This window comes from Phacochoerus africanus, chromosome 1 (genome assembly GCF_016906955.1).
Source record: "Phacochoerus africanus isolate WHEZ1 chromosome 1, ROS_Pafr_v1, whole genome shotgun sequence".
In the NCBI taxonomy this organism is placed as follows: Eukaryota; Metazoa; Chordata; class Mammalia; order Artiodactyla; family Suidae; genus Phacochoerus; species Phacochoerus africanus.
Genome location: NC_062544.1, coordinates 102,252,042 through 102,273,400, shown reverse-complemented (window position 1 = coordinate 102,273,400; position 21,359 = coordinate 102,252,042). Strand labels below are relative to the sequence as shown.

Sequence of the window (21,359 nt, the reverse complement as noted above, 5' to 3'; positions counted from 1 at the left end):
CTTTTTACTTAAGTACATGCAAATCTAAACAGACTTAAATTCTATTTTCCAAAAGTGAGAGTTGTTCATAAATACTTAATACACCATAAATTGTATCTGCAGAGACTCCTGAGTTTCCTGATGGAAGAAGACAGTACTGCTTACAAGTTTTCTTGTCCAAAAATCAAAAGTGAATCTTATCAATACCTAGATCTAAGTACCAATATGCAGAAAATACAGGGAGCAAGGTATTGTGGGAAATGGTACTGAGACTGGGGAATCATGATAAAAGACTTGTTTCCTGTAAAGTAAATTGTATGGGGGCAAAAAGGTAAAGAAAGGAGCAAAAGCCGTAGATTAAAAGAAATTAAAAGGCATATGGAAGTTCCTGTTGTGGCTCAGTTGTTAACAAATCCAAGTAGGAACCATGAGGTTTAGGGTTCAATCCCTGGCCTTGCTCAGTAGGTTAAGGATCTGGTGTTGCCGTAAGCTGTGGTGTAGGTAGCAGATGTGGCCCTAGAAAAGACAAAGAAAAAAGAAAAAAAGGCATATGAACTAGCTCCAATGTATGGATCTTATTTGGATCCTGATTTGTGCAAACTAAATATTTTTTGAGTAAGATATTTGAACAGACTGGTTAATTTTCTTGGTGTAAAAGTAGTTTCACAGGAAGTTCCTGTGAACAGTGGGTTAAGAATCCAGCTGCAGTGGCTGGGGTTTTTGTAGAGGCACAGATTCTATCCTTGGCCTGGGATAGTGGATTAAAGGATCCAGCTGCAGCTTCAGCTTGGATACAGTCCCTGTCCTGGGAACTTTATTTTTTATTTTATTTAAAAAAAAATTTTTTTTTTAGCTATTTCTTGGGCTGCTCCTGCGGCACTTGTCTTTTGTTGTTGTTGTTGCTATTTCTTGGGGGCCGCTCCCGCGGCATATGGAGGTTCCCAGGCTAGGGGTCGAATTGGAGCTGTAGCCACCAGCCTACGCCAGAGCCACAGCAACGCGGGATCCGAGCCGCGTCTGCAACCTACACCACAGCTCACGGCAACGCCGGATCCTTAACCCACTGAGCGAGGTCAGGGACCGAACCTGAAACCTCATGGTTCCTAGTTGGATTCGTTAACCACTGCGCCACGATGGGAACTCCCCTGTCCTGGGAACTTTAATATGCTATAGATGTGGTCATTAAAAAAAAATAGTTCTATGGGTTTTTTTTGAGTCCTTTGAAGTTATATTCTGAAATATCCGTGAATGAAATTTTATGTATCATAGGGATATATGATATAGAAAATGGATTAAAAACAGTTTTAAGACTAAGATAGGATCTTATTTTTATGATAATATTCTGTGGATATAAAGATATCATTCAGGAGTTCCCGTCATGGCTCAGTGGTTAATGAATCTGACTAGGAACCATGAGGCTGTGGGTTTGATCCCTGGCCTTGCTCAGTGGGTTAAGGATCCGGCGTTGCCATGACCTGTGGTGTAGCTTGGAGATGCGGCTCGGATCCTGCATTGCTGTGGCACTGGCGTGGGCCGGTGGCTACAGCTCCGATTGGACCCCTAGCCTGGGAACCTCCGTATGCCGTGGGAGCAGCTTAGAAATGGCAAAAAGACCAAAAAAAAAAAAAAAAGATAGTATATATAGACCTTCATAAATTGTGATGGCTACATATTCTGTTACTTGTATGTACTGTAGTCTATTTAAATGGTTTCCTGTTGGACGTTTATGCTCTTTGCTCTTTTTTTGTGTTTAATGCTTTGGTGAATATTTATGTACATACAGTGTGTTTGGGGGTTATTTTTTAAAAATTTATTTATTTTTTTATTTTTCAGCTGCACCCATGGCATATGGAAATTCCCTGGCCAGGGATTAAATCTGAGCTGTAGCTGCAACCTACATCATAGCTGCAGCAACGTGGGATCATTAACCCATTGTGATGGGCCAGGGATCAAACTGGTACCTCCACAGAGACAAGCCAGATCATTAACCCACTGCACCACCCTGAACTCCAATTTTTTTTTTTTTAGGGCCTCACCTGCCACATATGAAAGTTCCCAAGCTAGGGGTTGAATTGTAGCTCCAACTGCTGGCCTTCGCTGCAGCCACAGCAATGCTGGATTGAGCTGCATCTGCAACCTATGCTGCAGCTTGCATCAGTGCCAGATCCTTTAAACCCACTGAGTGAGGCCAGGGATTGAACTTGCATCCTCATAGATGCCGGTCAGGTTCTTAACCCACTGAGCCATAATGGGAACTCTCCCCCTTTTTTTAAATTTTATTTTTTTGCCACACCCTTGGCATGTGCAGGTTCCCAGCCAGGCATCAAACTCATTCCGAAGCTGTGACCTGCACCACAGCTACAGCAACACCAAATCCTTAATCTGCTTCACCACAAGGGAATTTCCCATACAGTGCATTTTCACCAGTTTCCTTAGGATAAATTCATAGAAATAACATATGTAAGTCAAAAATATGCGTACTTTTTTTTTTTTTCTTTTTTGACCACCCTGTGGCATATGGAGTTCCCTGGCCAGGGACCAAATCTGAGCAGCAGTTGCGACTCAATCCACAGCTTGTGGCAAAACTGGACCCTCAACCCACTGTGCCAGGCTGAGGATCCAACCCATGCTCTAGCACTCCCAAGATGTTGCCAATACTGTTACATCATAACTGGAACCCCAATATGCATACTTTTAAGTAGTTTGTATTAGTTTCCTATTGCTGCCCCCTCACCCCAAATGACCACAACCTTAGTGGTTTAAACTCTACAAATTTGTTATAGTTCTGGAGGTCAGGGGACATGAATGTCCCTGGGTCTCACTGCTAAAATCCATGTGTTGGCAGGACTGTATTCCTTTCTGGAGGCTCTGGGAGTAGTCATTTGGGGGTAATGAGAGTGAAAGTGGGAGAGGTGAATGGATCCAGTTACTTTTCATTTTAGGCCTTTCTGTAGTGTTTGAATTTTTTATCATGTGAATATATTTTACTTTTACTGGATTTTTTCTTTTTTTTCATTTTTTTTTATTACTCAAATGAATTTATGACATCTGTAGTTGTATAATGATCATAACAATCTGATTTCACAGGATTTCCATCCCACAGCCCAAGCACATCCCCCCACCCCCAAACTGTCTCCTCCGGAGACCATAAGTTTTTCAATGTCTGTGAGTCAGCATCTGTTCTGCAAAGAAGTTCATTGTGTCCTTTTTTCAGATTCCATGTGTCTGTGAAAGCATTTGATGTTGGTGTCTCATTGTATGGCTTACTTCACTTACCATGATAGTTTCTAGGTCCATCCATGTTGCTAAAAATGCTGGTATTTCATTCTTTTTAATGGCAGAGTAATATTCCATTGTGTATATGTACCACCTCTTCTTGATCCACTCCTCTGTCGATGGACATTTAGGTTGTTTCCATGTCTTGGCTATTGAAAAGAGTGCTACAATGAACATTGGAGTACATGTCTCTCTTCGAATCATGATTTTCTCTGGATAGATGCCCAGGAGTGGGATTGCTGGATCAAATGGTAGTTCTATGTTTAGTTTTCTGAGGAATCTCCATACTGCTTTCCACAGTGGTTGCACCAATTTACAATTCCACCAATGGTGTACTAGGGGTTCCTTTTCTCCACACCCTCTCCAGCACTTATTGTTTGTAGACTTTTTGATGATGGCCATTCTGCTGGTGTAAGGTGGTACCTCAGAGTGGTTTTGATTTGCATTTCTCTAATAATGAGTGATGTTGAACATCTTTTCATGTGTTTCTTGGCCATCTGTATGTCTTCTTTGGAGAACTGTCTGTTTAGATCTTCTGCCCCTTTTTGGATGGGGCTGTTTGTTTTTTTTTTTGGTATGGAGCTGCAGAAGGTGTTTATAAATTTTGGAGATTAGTTCCTTGTCAGTTGATTCACTTGCAAAGATTTTCTCCCATTCCGTGGGTTGTCTTCTTGTGTTGTTTAGGGTTTGCTTTGCTGTGCAGAAACTTTGAAGTTTGATTAGGTCCCATTTGTTTATTTTTGTTTTTGTTGTCAATACTCTAAGAGGTGGATCTTAGAAGATGTTGCTGTCGTTTATGTCAGAGAGTGTTAGGCCTATGTTTTCCTCTAAGAGTTTGATAGCGTCTGGTCTTATATCTAGGTCTTTAATCCATTTGGAGTTTCTTTTTGTGTGTGGTGTTAGGGAGTGTTCTAATTTCATTCTTTTCCATGTGGCTGTCCAGTTTTCCCGGCATCACTTATTGAACAAGCTGTCCTTTCTCCATTGTATATCCTTGCCTCCTTTGTCATAGATGAGTTGGCTGTAGGTGTGTGGGTTTAATTCTGGGCTTTCTATCCTGTTCCACTGATCTATGTTTCTATCTTTGTGCCAGTACCATATGGTTTTGATGATTGTTGCTTTGTGGTATAGTCTGAAGTCCAGGAGCCTGATTCCTCCAGCTCCATTTTTCTTTTTCAGTCTGTCTTTGGCTATTCCAGGTTTTTTGTGCTTCCAAACAAACTTTAAAATATTTTGTTTGGGTTCTGTGAAAAATGTCCTTGGTAATTTGATAGGGATTACATTGCATCTGTAGATTGCCTTGGGTAGTATGGTCATTTTGATAATATTAACTCTTCCAATCCACGAGCATGGTATGTCTTTCCATCTCTTTGTGTCATCTTTGATTTCTTTCATCAGTGTCTTACAGTTTTCAGAGTATAGGTCTTTTTTTGTGTCTCTTTAGGTAGGTTTACTCCTAGGTATTTGATTCTTTTGGATGCGATGGTAAATGGGATTGCTTCTCTAATTTCTCTTTCTGCTCTTTCATTGTTGGTGTCTAGAAATGCCATCGATTTCTGTGTATTAATTTTGTATCCTGTGACTTTGCCAAATTCGTGGATGAGCTCTAACAGTTTTCTGGTAGAGTCTTTAGGATTCTCTAGGTATAGTGTCATGTCATCTGCAAATAGTGCTAGTTTTACATCTTCCTTTCCAATTTGGATTCCTTTTATTTCTTTTACTTCTGTGATTGCTGTGGCTAGGACTTCCAGAACTATGTTGAAGAGTAGTGGCAAGAGCAGACATCCTTGTCTTGTTCCTGATCTCAGTGGGAATTCTTTGAGCTTTTCACCATTGAGAATGATGTTCACTGTGGGTTTGTCATATATGGCCTTTATCATGTTGAGGTAGGTTCCCATTATGCCGACTTTCTGAAGGGTTTTTATCAGAAATGGGTGTTGGATTTTGTCAAAGGCTTTTTCCACGTCTATTGAGAGGATCATACAGTTTTTATTCTTCAGTTTGTGAATGTGGTGTATCACACTGATGGATTTGGGGATAATGAAGAACCCTTGCATCCCTGGGATAAATCCCACTTGATCATGATGTACAATCCTTTTAATGTACTGTTGGTTGCAGTTTGCTAGTATTTTGTTGAGGATTCTTACGTCGATGTTTATCAGTGATATTGGCCTCTAGTTTTCTTTTTTTGTGGAATCTTTTTCTGGTTTTGGTACCAGGGTGACGGTGGCCTCATGGAATGAGTTTGGGAATATCCCTTCCTCTGCAATTTTTTGGAATAGTTTCAAAAGGAGAGGTGTTAGCTCTTCTCTAAATGTTTGATAGAATTCGCCTGTGAAGCCATCTGGTCCTGGACTTTTGTTTGTTGGAAGTTTTTTCATCACAGTTTCAATTTCAGTTCTTGTGATGGGTCTGTTCACCTTTTCTATTTCCTCTTGGTTTAGTCTTGGAAGATTGTACTTTTCTAAGAATTTGTCCATTTCTTCTAGGTTTTCCGTTTTATTGGCCTATGGTTGCATATAGTAGTCTCTTATGATCCTTTGTATTTCTGTGATGTCCGTTGTTACTTCTCCTTTTTCATTTCTAATTTTATTGATTTGAGTCCTCTTTCTTTTTTTCTTGGTAAGTCTGGCTAAGGGTTTATCAATTTTGTTGATCTTTTTAAAGAACCAGCTTTTTGTTTCATTGATCTTTTCTATGGTTTTCTTCGTTTCTATTTCATTGATTTCTGCTCTGATCTTTATGATTTCTTTCCTTCTACTAACTTTAGGTCTTGTCTGTTCTTCTCTCTCAAGCTGCTGTAGATGTCAAGTTAGCTTGTTTATTTGAGCTTTTTCTTGTTTCCTGAGGTGGGCATGTATTGCTATAAACTTCCCTCTTAGAACGGCTTTTGCTGCATCCCATAGGTTTTGGAATGTCTTATGTTTGTTGTCATTTGCTTGTAGGTATTTTTCAATTTCCTCTTTGATTTCTTCAGTAATGCATTGGTTGTTTAGTAGCATGTTGTTTAGTCTCCACATGTTTGTGGTTTTTTTTTTTTGCAGTTTTTTCTTCCAGTTTTTTTATTCCAGTCATATAGCATTGTTTTTGGAAAAGATGCTTGATAAGATTCAATTTTCTTAAAGTTACTGAGGTTGGATTTGTAGCCCAGGATATGGTCAATCTTAGAGAATGTTCCATGCGCACTTGAGAAGAATGTGTATTCTGTTGCTTTTGGATGAAATGTCCTATAAATATCTATTAAGTCCATCTGGTTTAATGCTTCATTCAGGGTATGTGTTTCCTTGTTGATTTTCTGTCTGGATGATCTGTCCATTACTGTAAGTGGGGTGTTAAAGTCCCCCACTATTATTGTGTTATTGTCGATTTGTCCTTTTAAGGTTGTTAGCAGTTGCCTTATATATTGTGGTGAACCTGTGTTGGGAGCGTAGACATTTAAAATTGTTATAACATCTTCTTGGATTGATCCTTTGATCATTATGTAATGTCCTTCTTTGTCCCTGAAAATATTCTTCATTTTAAAGTCTATTTTGTCTGAGATGAGTATTGCTACTCCAGCTTTCTTTTGATCTCTGTTTGCATGAAATATTTTCTTCCATCCTCTCACTTTCAATTTCTGTGTCCCTAGAAGTGATATGGGTCTCTTGAAGACAGCATATATATGGGTCTTGTTTTTGTATCCATTCAGCCAGTCTATGTCTTTTGTTTGAGCCGTTTAGTCCATTCACATTTAAGGTAATTACTGATATGTATGTTCTTATTGCCATTTTATTAATTACTTTGGATTTGTTTTTCCTGCTCTTTTTCCTTTCCTTCTTCTCTTGTTGTTTTCTGCCTATAGAAATTCCTTTAGTATTTGTTGTAAGACTGGTTTAGTGTTGCTGAATTCTCTCAGCTTTTGCTTATCTGTGAAGGTTTTGATTTCTCCTTCAAATCTGAATGAGAGCCTTGCTGGGTAAAGTAATCTTGGTTGGAGGTTTTTTTCCTTTCATTATGTTGAGTATATCATGCCAGTCCCTTCTGGCCTGCAGAGTTTCTGTTGAAAAATCTGCCGATAGCCTTATCAGGGTTCCCTTGTATGTTATTTGTTTCTTTTCCCTAGCTGCTTTCAAGATTTTCTCTTTGTCTTTAATTTTGGTCAGTTTGATTAGTATGTGTCTCGGGGTGTTCCTCCTTGAGTTTATTTTGTATGGTACTCGTTGTGCTTCCTGGATTTGAGTGAGTGATTCCTTCCCCATGTTAGGGAAGTTTTTGGCTATTATCTCTTGGAATATTGTTTCTGTCTCCTTCTCTCTCTCTTCTCCTTCTAGCACCCCTATAATATGGATGTTGGTGCGTTTCACGTTGTCCCAGAGTTCTCTGAGACTCTTCATTTGTTTTCAATCTTTTTTCTCTTTTCTTTTCTGCATCCATAATTTCCACTAATCTGTCCTCCACCTTGCTTATTGCTTCTTCTGCCTCCTGTATTCTGCTGTTAGCTGCTTCTAGTGAATTTTTTATTTCAGTTATTGTATTTTGCATCTCTTCTTGTTTAAGTTTTATATTTTGTATCTCTTTGGTCAGTGTTTCCTGTAAGTTATCTATCTTTGCCTCCAGTTGATTTCCAATGCCTTGCATCTTCTTCAGCATCAACAGTCTAAAGTCTTTTTCCTGGAGGCTGAGAATCTCCTCATGGCTTAGCTGTTTTTCTGGGTTTTTTTCTTTCTCCCTCATCTGAGTTATAGTTCTCTGTCTTTTCATTTTCATAGGTTTTTGGTGTGGTGACCTTCTTACAGATAATAGAGTTTTAGCCTCTCTTACTTCTGGTGTCTGCCCCCCTTGTGGCTGAAGTCAGTATGGGGGCTTGGTGTAGGCTTCCTGATGGGAGGGGCTGATGCCTCCCCCCTGGTAGGAGGAGCCGATTCTAATCCCTCTTGTGGGTGGGGCTTAGTCTCTGGATGGGATTAGAGGCAGCTGTGTGCATGAGGGGTCTTTAGGTAGCCTATTTGCCTAAAGGGGTGGGGCTGTGATCCCACCTGGGTTGTTGTTTGCCCTGGGCCTTCTCAGTGGCTGGCTGACGGGCGGGGCCAGATTTTCCCAAAATGGCCACCTCTAGAGACAGGCATGTTGCTGAATATTCCCGAGAGCTTTGCTTTTAATGTCCTTCCCTCACAACAAGCCACATTCACCCCTGTTTTCCCAGGATGTCCTCCAAGAACTGCGGTCAGGTTTGACCCAGATTCCCTTGGAGACTTTGCTTTGCCTTGGGACTCAGTGCATGTGAAAGTCTGTATGCGCCTTTTAAGAATGGGGTCTCTGTTTCCCCCAGTCCTGTGGAGCTCCTGCGCACAAGCCCCACTGGCCTTCAATGCCAGACGCTCTGGGGCTCTTTCTCCCACTGCCAGATCCCCACACATGAGAGTTTGATATGTGGCTCAGAACTCTCACTCCTGTAGGTGAGTCTCTGTGAACCAGTTAGTTTCCAGTCTGTGGAGCTTCCCACCAGGAGGTATGGGGTTGTTTATATCACGAAATCGCCCCTCCTACCTCTTGATGTGGCTTCCTCTTTTTCTCCTGGAGTAGGGTATCTTTTTTAAGGTTTCCAGTCCGTTTGGGTGAAGTGTGCTCAGTCTTTAGTTGTTAATTTCGTTGTTTTTAGGAGAGAAGTTGAGCTCCAATCCTTCTATTCCACCATCTTAATTGGATTTTTTAATTAAAACATTTTTATTTTATTTATTTTTTTCACCAAACCCACGGCATGTGGAAGTTCCTGGGCCAGGGATCGAACCTGCACCAGAGTAATGACCTGAGCTGCTGCAGTGACAATGCCAGATCCTTAATCCTCTGTGCCACAAGGGAGCTCCCTACTTGATTTTTTTTTAAACTAAAAGGCAGCTCTGACCCAGTCCTGCAATTCAGATGAAACCCAGGTGGTCTCAAGTACCCTCTGGCTCATAATGAGCCCCATTGTTGCTCCATGTAGGGGCAGCATCAGACTGTATCCCCTGAGGACCCCCTGACTTTAAGTAAACCTCAGCTCAACCCTAGCAAAGCAGTTTCCTTCTGGCTTTGCACTTCCTGTCAGTTCCTTAAGCTCATGGCCTCCTCGAGCCTTAGCCCAGCTATAAGTTATCTTTGGGGTTCCAATTAGGGAAGATTTATTGAGGGATTGCTGGGGGCCATACATAGTTCTCAGCCCTTTGTATTTATTAACTCTTTCACTCTTGACAACTCTGTAGAGTAGGTTCTGTTATTATTAATACCCTGTTTTACATACAAGGAAACTGACACTCAGAGATTTAAGAAGTGGCCGAGTAGGGAATTGAGCAGTGGCAGTTTGCTTCCAGAGTCTTTGTTACTGTTGTCTTGCTCCAGTGCTGGTACAAAGGCCCCTGAAGCAGCAGGACCATCTGCCAGTGGCACCCTCTCTTTCTAGTATTAGGTAGTGTTGTAGTTTTGGATATATTTAATATCTTTCCTTACCACAGGTCTCAAAATCATTTACATTTTTAATAGTGAAAATTAGCTTAATTACATACACTGGGGAAATCCAGCTAGGACCTGGTAACGTCTGAGCCTGAGCCATGGTGCTTGTTTTTGTTTGTTGGTTTATTTTTTGTTTTGGCCACACCCATGGCGTGAAGTTCCTGGGCCAGGGATCAGATCGAACTTGCTACAGTGACAATGCCGAATCCTTAACACACTGTGCCATAAGATAACTCCCATGGTTCTTGTTAATGGACTGAACCTGCTACAGATATATTCAGTCTCCTGAGACGACCCCATTACAATGCCTTGGTTACATTTTTACATGCTAAGGTGTCCCTCGTGGGTTTTTCTTCTTTTCTTTGAATTTGTTTAGTCTTGATTGCATAATTTAAAATTTATATTTCTGAACACAAAATTGCTTACAGGAAACAGTTTTGAATAACAATATACAGCACTGGTGTGATTCCATTATCCATATCTGAAGACAGACTTTAAAATTTTTAGAAGACAAACCAATGAAATAAGCCTATAACTCTATACCCAAACACAGTTGCTATTAAAGTTAACATTAATGCTTGGATGTGTTTCTTTTTGGACTTATATATATATTTTTCCCTTGTTCTAGTAAGTATGTTACAGATTCAATTTGATAGCTTCCTTTTTTTTAAACATGTCATCAAAGTGAGTGAGCAGAGTGCTCATTGTTGCTGTTTGTTAATACAAAACAGACGAGGCAATTTAAATAACTTCTATCTTAATGAGGAGATGAGGGTGACCCAGCAGTGGGTTTTTCTTTAATTCCTTTTCCTTTTCTTCCTTAGGCTTTGGCCAGCATAAGCCATGTGGCGCACGTCACCATTACAACCAAAACAGCTGATGGGAAGTGCGCATACAGGTATAGTGCTCTTCTCTGCTATGTGTATCTGTTCCTCCTGAAATGTGCTCTTTGCCTCCATCTCAAAGTAATCTTGTCTAAACACCACTGTTACCTTTTTTGGCCTAATTCTTTGGTAAATTTTCTTTTCTGCCTTTGGATTAGTTGATAATCCACAGGAATGATTATAGGTAATAATCTTACTTGTTAAAGGTACAGAGTAACAGATTATAGTACCAAGGTGTCTGTCATACAAAGGGATTCTGAGTCAGTGGGAGCTGTGGTATTCTGCTCCTTTGCCCTCTGGCTCTGAGCTCCTGCCTGCATGTGTATGCCTTGCCTTCCCACAGGTGGCTGCTGGCCGTCTCTTGTGTTGGCACAGTTTTCAAAGGGTGAATGACCTTGGAGCAGAACATAAAGGGGATTTAAGGAATCAAAAAATCACACCTTTGGGAGTTCCCCTTGTGATTCAGTGGGTTGATGACCTAACATAGTCTCCTTGAGAATGTGGCTTCGATTCCTGGCCTTCTTCAATGGCTTAAGGTTCTGTTGTCACTGCAAGCTGAGCTGCAGCATAGGTTGTGGATGTGGTTTGGATCTGGCATTGCCGTGGCTGTAGCACAGGCCTGCAGCTGTAGCTCCGATTTGACCCTTGGCCTGGGAACTTCCATATGCCACAGGTGCAGCCATAAAAAAAAAAAAAAATGAAACCTTTGTTTTTATAAGCACTGGCCATTCACTAGTGGATGATGGGTATGAGTATCTGATTCATGCCAAAAAAAATTTTTTTTAAAATCATACAGATTGATAATTTATATAGAAAAATAACATCAACAAAGGGCAGCTTTGCCTGTTTCTCAGTTTTCTTCAGCAGGCGTGTGTGCAGTGATGGAAGATGGAGTATTTCAGAGTCTGATGCACTGATACTAAAGGGGATTGACTTGATGCAGATTATAATAGCCCTGGGACCTGGCTGGGCTGATAAATTAGAATCCCTTCTCACAAACTAGGGAGATGCTTGTGAGTGATTGTCTTTTGAAATAGCCTGGGACCCAGGTTCCATTTCTTTGCCTCTGGGGTGTTATGCCCCTGCTCGGGACCTGTGGTAGCTCCCCTTTGTGGCAGGATGAAATCCAGAGTCATAGCAACTAGCACCCTCCCCATGTGCTCAGGCTATCTTCCCAGCCTCTTCCCTGCACACATCCTCAGCTGCTACGTAGTCTAAAGCTTTTATGTCTTGTTTATGTTTCTCTCTTCCAGGATGGTCTTCCCCGCTCTATCCACTTGTAATTGTACCACTCTAGAGCCCAGATGAATTGTCATCTTTTCTGTGATACTTCTCCCCACTCCCACCCAGGGCTGAATGTTTTCCTTCTCTGAATCACTTAGCACCTTGTTCTACAACTCAGGGAAAAGTTTATTTCCTCACTAAGTAAAGAGCCTCTCAAGGCATGCCTTTATTACAAGGCATTTACAGGCCTGGTAACAATAAACAACTGCAGAATTGCTGAAAAATTTTACTGTCATTTTAGGCAATGGCAGAACTTGTTCTGTCTGTAGCCAGAACTCTGAAACTAAAAAGCAGTATTTGCTAGAAACAAAACCCTGCAAAAAAACCCCCAGATTCTCCCCCCCTTTGGTATCCAAATAGAATGGTTATGGAAGCGGAAAAATAGAGGAAACCAGTAACTAAGACAGTATATAACATGGCTATATTTTAATCTATTGTTGGTATGATTTATTTTTTTACTGTTTGTGTAAGCATCTGTTTTCTTTCTATTAGCTATCCGTAATGCCTTCTATTTTCTTATAGAGCACATTACTCAGATGGAAAGCTGAAAGCTCCTCCTAAACCATGTGCAGGCAATCAAGGAACCCAGATCACGGTAAGAATGGCACATGGAAAGGAAAATTGTTGAAAAAGCGCTTTGAATAAATATTGATATAAAAAACAAAATTGTCTCTGAGTTCTTAAAGGAGTAATAAAATGAATATTTACTAATTAATAGAAGCTCCAAGATATCACCCTGTAAGAAAGAGAAATGATTATTGGCTTTTGTGGCATGGCAGCCTGCCTACCACCTTTTTTTAAGAGGCTGGGAGATTCTTCTGCTGAGATGGCAAAAGATAGTGGCAGGGCAGTTGGCATTGAAAGAACCTTAAGCCTGCCTCCAGAAGATGAGTCAGAGTCCTAGCCTTGCCACTCAGTGGTTATATGTCCAGAGGCAAGTCTTTTAATATCCTTAACTTCACTTTGCTCATCTGTCTATGAAGGATGAAATGAAGACTGTCTGACCACTAACTCAAAGAGCATTTGAGTAACATGACTGTATCATTAATGAGGAGAAAGTCTGTTCTGTTGCTTTATTTCTATGGTGCTACATTTGGTCTCTTCCTATTCCGAGATCCCACTGTCATGTTATCATCTCACCCCTCCACCCCCACCCCAACCCCCAACCCCAGCCAGAGCACATTGCAAAGGCTCCAACCTCTGGGCTTGACGAGGCAGGTGGGAGGCAGAAATGAACGCGTACTTTGCAGTGTGTGTTAAGATCCTGTACCAGGGACCACAGTGTGATTTCTAGGAATCCCCCAAAGACCCAATAATTATTCTTAGTTTGCAAAATAGGTTTGAATGCCATGTGGTATTACAATTGTTTGTGAGTTTATGTTCCCCCTTAAATTTTGTGCTATGCTGGGCAGTGCTGTACTTTGTCTTCTTATTCTCAGCATAAGGCAAAGAGCCTGACATGCGGTAGTCCCTATTACCTAGCTGAGAAATCAGTGAGTGAAGTGGGAGGCAGGAAAAATATCTTTTTTTCCCTTTGTTAAGGCTGCGCCATCTCATGTCCATTCCCCTAATGCAATGCTTAGTAACGTGGTAACGGTGAATATAGTTGGATTCTCAATCTTAAGACCCCGCTTTATTTCCATATACTTCTGTGACTTTATAAGAAAAATCAATCTTCTGTTCAGGTGGAGGACCTTTTTTACAACATATCCACGAGAAGGAAGGCTTTAAAAAATCCAAGTGAAGAGTATGGGAAAATTTTGGAAGTCGTTGGCAGGTACAGTTCAAAATCTGGGTGTGGGTCTCTGAATCAGTGTCTTACCAAAGGAATGTGTTCCAGTGCTTAGACCTTCAGAACAGTTGCTGAGCTAGACGGCGAACAGCAATACTAGCCTAACATATTGTTTATGGTCAAGGTTTAGTTTTCTCTGGGTTTTTTCTCATGTCTGCAGAACATTTGGTTTGTGTGTCAGTGAGAGTTCTTTGGTGGCAGGTGAAACAAAATGGCTGTAACTAACTTGAGCCCCAAAGAAATTTATTGGAAGGCTAGGAGTGACTCACCAAGAGGAAAGAAGTGTGGACAGCTGCTCCTTGGGGAGGACATGAAGCAGTATGGCTTCAGGGATTTAATATAGTGACCTGCTCCATCTGTTTTCATTCCTTTCCTGACTATGCTCAAGAGTCTATTTCCTGGGAGAGTACATCTGATGGTGTAGCCTGGGTCTACCCATTGTGTGCCCACATTTGTGGGGAGATTTCTCGATTGGCAGTCTAACTAAGGATTTATCAAGTGGAATGGGCAAGCGGTAATGTCCCAAAGGAAGTCTAGGGGCTGTTAACAGAATAAGGGTTTCAGGACAGGTGAAAACAGCATTACGTCTGGGATTGATTTAATTTGCTAGTGCGTGGCCCCAGCACTGCTCTCTTGAGCCTGCATGTCCTTGAAGTGTAACAGAGGTGTGCTAAAATTTCTATTTCTCAGTATTGCTGCAAAATCTAAAATCAATAAGACATTTGCCTGTAATAAAATGGAATGGACTTATACATCAAAATTCTTGACTTTCCCCCCTGGAATCGTATAAATCAGTATCAGAATATTAATTAGCTCCTGGAAATAGAGGAGTTCTGGTTGACGGTTCTGGGTGTGGTAAATGAATTAATTGTTACTAAATAAAGTGCATTTTGCTAGACACAGTCCTTCAGTTCATGGGACCCATGGAGGGAGGAATAGTAAATGAAAGCCATCCAAGAAAAGGCTGGGAGATACTGGACAGGACCTCAGGGGCAGAGGGGAGAAGCTGGTGAGAAGACGGTGTTTTGGGAGCTCTGAGCAAGAATAGCAGAGTGCAGGGGTCTTCAGGCTACATACTCAAGATGTCTTTGAGGCAACCTAGACCTTTTGAGTTTGTGAAATTTAAACTGTAGGCAAGGAGGAGATGGTATTGAAATGTCCTTGAGTCTAGTCAGCAGCATATAGAAGTAAAACCATTGAACCTGGTTTTGTTCACTTCTGCTATATTTAGCATTGATGTCTTCATGCAGACTTTGCTGGCTTATTTTTCTGTGGGTAAAAAATGATATTTCAAGATGTTTTTGTTTGTATATATCTTTGTTTAGATCACTTAACACCACCGGTTTCTTTAACTAAAAGGGGGCTCTGACATATGCTGTGCATTTGGCCACTTTTTTGTTTTCTTCTTTGCTAGGTATTCAATACACAATTCAGGCATCAGTTTCTCGGTTAAAAAAGTAAGTTCTTGATTTACTTACTTTATAGTTGATATATGATAAAAGAAAAAAGGATTTTTTTTATGGCTCTGGAGAGAAGGTTATGTTGTTTCAATGAGCCCTCTGAGACAGTAAGTCGGATCTCCTGTTCTGTTTATCAGCAAGGTGAGACAGTAGCCGACGTTAGGACACTGCCCAATGCCACAACCGTGGACAACATTCGCTCCATTTTTGGAAATGCTGTCAGCCGGTATGTTGATAATTTATATTTTTAAAAATCTTCTCTTATTTTGGAGTCTATTAACACCTGCCTTAAGACTTGATGCAAATATGCAGGCATAATTTCATGCTTCAGGCTTACTGTCATGCTTCAGGTTATTTCATGTAATCACCCCTTCTTTGGTGTGTGTCATCTCCTAGATGCTCTAGCTGTAAATCAGTGTGGTCTCTCTAGGTCTCTGTCTTCACAATATTTCTTTCTTCTTTTTCTTTTTTCTTTTTTTTTTTTTTTTTGGTCTTTTTGCCTTTTCTAGGGCCGCACCCACGGCACATGGAGGATCCCAGGCTAGGGGTCCAATCAGACCTGTAGCCGCTGGCCTATGCCACAGCCACAGCAACGCGGGACCTGAGTCGTGTCTGTGATCTACAACCACAGCTCATGGCAATGCCGGATCTTTAACCCACTGAGCAAGGCCAGGGATCAAACCTGCAACTCTGTGATTCCTAGTCGGATTCGTTAACCACAGAGCCACCACAGGAACCCCCCAAAATATTTCTAGTAGGAGAATTCTGTCATCTACCAGTGCTACCCCTTGTCCTTGTATTTTCATTGTCATCACTTTACAATTGTGTTTATTATCATTCAACATTTATTAATTATCTCCCATAGTCCAGGCTTTGTGCCAGAAGTTAAGGGTATAAAGACAAATATTTCTGCCCTTCAAGCCATTCCTGTCTGGTGACAAAACAGTTTTATGTCACTATATCTTCATTGTCTAGGAAAGCCTAAGTGGGGAAATTGCTTGTATTATAGATTGCTCACAGCACTCCCCTCTGTGGGTGAAAACCATCATTTGCATCACACATCTGTAGCCAAATCTCAGAACTTTGCAAAGCCCAGAGTGCTTAGGTCATAATCTGAGGGAAGAAATACGAAGAGCCTTCTGTATGCCAGGTGTACAGCAGGTGTGGAGGTACACTGTTGAATGAGACAGCCCCTGACTTCACTTTTTCAGTAATTTTAAAAGCAGAAGCAGCATCCCAGAACCCAGTTTTCTACTTTGAAGGACAGATTACTCATCCTTGGGTAAAACCAGGTTTCTAAGTAGGGAACAGTCAGTATGCTTTTATTTAATCTTTTCTTACTAAGTGTTAAACAATTATTTTTTCAATTGTGCTTCTAGAACAAAGAGCTCTGTTGTACAGTAAAACTTTTAAGAGCTTCTTGACCAAATTTCAAGACTCAGAATTAGTTGTTATGAAATGCTTAGGGACTGTAAGAGATTGGCAGTCCCATAGAGCAGCAGTTCCCCAAACACCAGCCTCTTGAGACATTTTGGGAAGAGAGGGTTTGCTGGTTCATTGTGGGAAGCACAGTGACCTGTGCCCTCTGCTTCTGCTGGAGCTCGTATCACTGCCTGAAAAGCATCCACGGTCCTTCTAGCAAGTGCTTGCTGAGTGCCTGCTCTTTGCTGGGTGCTGTGCTGTTTGGTGGAGATAAATAGTAGGGAATTAAAGCAGAAAGGATTCTTGCCCTCAGGACTCATGCTCTAGTTGTCAAGACACAGAATAATAATGGTGTCATTCGTTAGTGACTGTCAGATGCCTCAGAGGAAAAGTATAGGGTGGGGGGATCTCCTGGGGTCAGGGAGAGGGCTTGCCACTGAAGCTTTGAGGAAGTAATCCCTGGGATACAAAAGACAAGGAGGAATTAACTAGCCATCAGTAGGTGCTTTCCTGGCAGCTCCATCAGTGCTTGGGGTAGCCCTCAGGCAGAGATACTCATCTCAACTCCTAAGAGCACTTCTTTTCACCTGTTAGCCTCTTCTGTGCATAAACACAGCCTGGAGAACACCACACTGGAGCCCTGTCCTGGTGCTTGTCAGCAGAGTAAGGGATTCAGCAGAGATGAGCTCTTTGGAATCTTATCTTTGGGACTAAGTTACTAAGATATATAAAAGTTTCAGCAAAATAAGGTCTCAGAGTCTGGACTTGGTTGTGTCCCAGCAGTTACAGTGTGCTTGGCATGTAGCATAAGTGCTTGAACACATTGGCTGGGTGGGTACGTGGGTCGTGGATGGACAGATGGGTGGTTGAGTGGATGGATGAGTGGGCCTGGAGGACTCCAGCGGACCAAGTCTCTGGGGTCCACATTTGGCAGAGTTAGTTTATTGGATGGAGCCCTGATTTTTTCCAACGCTCATTCCTTAGAATGCTTGAATTTTCCAGTTTTTTTCAAAAGCCTTAATATTTCTCTTTTCCAACTAGAGAACTGATAGAAGTTGAATGTGAGGATAAAACCCTCGCCTTCAAAATGAATGGGTACATATCCAATGCAAACTACTCGGTGAAGAAGTGCATCTTCTTACTCTTCATCAACCGTAAGTGAGAAAGAGCCATGTGGGAAAATCTATCCACAGGGAACTTTAGGGGACCATGGAAAAATTCCTCATCCACAGGTTTGATTACACTCAGGGAAACCTCATACCAAGATGTGGTTTGATTAGAAAGTAGTTGTGTTTTTTGCCCTGAGTCCACTCAGCCTCCCCTCACGTGCTTCATTATTGCGGCTGACAGTTTCGGAGTCTGGTTTTTGCCTCTGAGAAGGGCGCTCAGGAGAGGGCATCCCAGGCCCTTATGAGCCAGTCCAGCCTCTTTATCTGCTGGCATTGGAGCCTTTACAAACAGCAGGCCCTGGGCAGATCTCTGTTCTCTCCATAGATCAAGGTCTAGCTTTGGAAGGTGCACAGCAGCACACAGGTGCAGGCAATGTTTGTTGGTTTTTTTTTTTTTTTTAATTATAGTTGATTTATAATACAACTACAATATATTGTTAAATATAAATTTATAATAGTTCCATATGTGACACAGCAAATCCTATTGTTTATCTATTTTATATATATTGGTATATATCAATTAATCCCATATTCCTGATTTTTCCCTCCTTCCCTTTCCTTTTGGTAATCATAAGTTTGTTTTCTATGTCTGTGAGTCTATTTCTCTGTAAATAAGTTCATTTATATTATTATTATTAATTTTTTTGGTCTTTTTGCCTTTTCTAGGGCTGCTCCTGTGGCATATGGAGGTTCCCAGGCTAGGGGTCCAATCAGAGCTGTAGCCGCGGGCCTATGCCACAGCCACAGCAACGTGGGATCGGAGCTGCATCTGCAACCTACACCACAGCAACGCTGGATCCTTGACCCACTGAGCAAGGTCAGGGATCGAACCCACAACCTCATGGTTCCTAGTCGAATTCGTTAACCACTATGCCATGATGGGAACTCCATATTAATTTTTAAGATTCCACTTACAACTGATTTCATATGATATTTGTCTTTCTTTGTCTAACTTAGTTTACATAGTATGATAATCTCTGGGTCCATCCATGTTGCTATAAATCTGAGTTTATTTATTTATTTACCTATTTTTTTCTTTTTTCTTTTTTGGATGCCTCACGGCATATGGGTTTCCAGGGCCAGGGGTTGATTTAAGCCATAGTTGTGATCTGTGCTGTAGCTGTGAGAATGCTAGATCCTTTAACCCACTCTGCCAGGCCTAGGATTGAACCTGTGTCTCAAGGCTTCATAGACACCACTGATCCTGTTGTGCCACAGTGGGAACTCCTATTTCTGTTTTTTAAATAAGTTGCTGTGTGTGTTTTTTAGCTTTTGAGGACTACATCTGCAGCATATGGAAGTTCCCAGACTAGGGGGTTTATTCAGAGCTGCAGCTGCCAGCCTTCACCATAGCCACAGCAACTCGGGATCCGAGCCACATCTGTGATCTATATTACAGCTCATGGCAGTGGCAGATCCTTAACCCAATGAGCAAGGCCAGGGATCAAATCTGCCTCCTCATGAATATGAGTTGGGTTCATCACCTGCTGAGTCACAATGGGAACTCTTCCTTTTTATCACTTTTTAATTAGAGTCTGTGTAGAAGTGATATGTGGTATTTGTCTTTCTTTGTTTGATTTATTTCACTTAGTATGATAATCTCTAGGTCCATCCATGTTGCTGCAAATGGCATTATTTCATTCTTCGTAGTGGCTGAATAATATTCCATTGTACACGTGTACAGCATTTACTTTATCTATTCCTCTGTCCATGCATATTTTGGTTACTTCCATGTCTTAGCTATTGTAAAATGTTGCAGTAAACATTGGGGTATGTGTATCTTTTCAAATAAGCGTTTTCTCTGGGTATATGCCAAGGAGTGGGATTCCCAGATCATATGGTAGTTATAAATTTAGTTTTTTATGGAAGCTGCATACTGTTCTCTATAGTGATTGCACCAATTTACATTCCCACCAACAGTGTGAGATGGTTCTTTTTTCTCCATATCCTCTCCAGCGTTTATTGCTTGTAGCTTTTTTCTTTTTATGGCCTCACCTATGGTAAATGGAAGTTCCTGGACCAGGGGTCGAATTGGAGCTGTAGGTGGGACCTGTGCCACAGCCACGGCAACACCAGATCTGAGCTGCATCTGTGACCAGCACTACAGCTTGAAGCAATGCTGAATTCCTAACCCACTAAGTGAGGCTAAGGATCAAACCCTCATTCTCACAGAGACAACATTAGGTCCTCAACCAACTGAGCCACAATGGGAGCTCCCTGTTTGTAGACTTTTTGATGGTGGCCATTCTGGTGTGGGTGATACTTCATTGTAGTTTTGACTTACACGTTTCTAATAATTTCGTGATGTTGAGCATCTTTTCATCATTTTGGCCATCTTTGTGTCTTCTTTGGGGAAATGTCTGTTGAGATCTTCTGCCCATTTTCTGATTGGGTTGTTTGTTTTTTTGATATAAATATCCATGAGATGTTTGGAGATTAATACCTTGTCTGTTGATTCTTTGGCAAAGATTTTATCTTATTTTCTGTGTTGTCTTTTTTTTGTTTGTTTTTTTTGTTTTTTTTTGCTATTTTTTGGGCTGCTCCCGTGGCATATGGAGATTCCCAGGCTAGGGGTTGAATCAGAGCTGTAGCCACCGGCCTACGCCAGAGCCACAGCAATGCGGGATCCGAGCCGCGTCTGCAACCTACACCACAGCTCACGGCAACGCCGGATCGTTAACCCACTGAGCAAGGGCAGGGATGGAACCCGCAACCTGATGGTTCCTAGTCGGATTCGTTAACCACTGCGCCACGACGAGAACTCCTCTTTTTGTGTTTTTATTGTTTCCTTTGCTTTGCAAAAGATTTAAGTTGTTAGGTCCCATTGGTTTATTTTTGTTTTTATTGTTATTATTCTAGGAGGTGGATCAAACAAGATATTGCTGCAATTTATGTCAAAGAGTGTTTTCCTCTTGGAGTTTTATCACATCTGTCCTTAACATTTAGGTCTTTGATACGTTTTGAGGGTTTTTTAGTGTGTGGATGGTGTTAGGGAATGTTCTTATTTCTTTTCTATGTAGCTGTCCAGTTTTCCCAGCACCCCTTATTGAAGAGACTGTCTTTCCTCCCCTGTATGTTCTTGCCTCCTTTGTCATAGATTAGTTGACCATAGGTGCTTGGGTTTATTTCTGGGCTTTCTATCTTGTTCCACTGATGTATATTTCTGTTTTTGTGTCAGTACCATACTATTTTGATTACTTTAGCTTTGTAGTGTAGTCTGAAGTCAGAAAGCCTGATTCCTCTAGATCTGTTTTTCTTTTTCAGTATTGCTTTGGCTATTCAAGGCCTTTTGTGTTTCCATACGAATTTAAACTTTTTGGTCCTAGTTCTGTGAAGAATGTTATTGATAATTGTCAGGGATTGCCTTGAATCTGTAGATTTTCTTGGAGAGTATAGCCATTTTGACAATATTGATTCTTCCAATCTAAGAGTATGGTATATCTTTCCATCTGTTTGTGTCATCTTTGATTTCTTTCATCATTGTCTTATAGTTTTTAGCTTACAGGTCTTTTGTCTCTTTAGGTGGGTTTATTCCTAGGTATTTTACTCTTTCTGATATGATGATAAATGGGATTGTTTCCCTAATTTCTGTTTCTGATCTTTCATCGTTAGTATATAGAAATGCAGT

General features: G+C 41.1%; 1 protein-coding gene across 2 annotated transcripts in view; it reads left to right on the top strand.

The window, feature by feature from the left end:
- MLH1 (mutL homolog 1) overlaps nt 1–21,359 on the top strand; it is an 86,200-nt gene that overhangs the window by 6,863 nt on the left and 57,978 nt on the right. For both annotated transcript variants that reach the window (XM_047770007.1, XM_047769997.1), the window contains exons 4-9: nt 10,545–10,618; nt 12,411–12,483; nt 13,574–13,665; nt 15,095–15,137; nt 15,278–15,366; nt 17,604–17,716. In XM_047770007.1, coding sequence (XP_047625963.1) covers nt 17,650–17,716 — 67 coding nt within the window. In that variant the 5' untranslated portion in view covers nt 10,545–10,618; nt 12,411–12,483; nt 13,574–13,665; ... (1 more) ...; nt 15,278–15,366; nt 17,604–17,649. The remainder of the gene's footprint in view (nt 1–10,544; nt 10,619–12,410; nt 12,484–13,573; nt 13,666–15,094; nt 15,138–15,277; nt 15,367–17,603; nt 17,717–21,359) is intronic.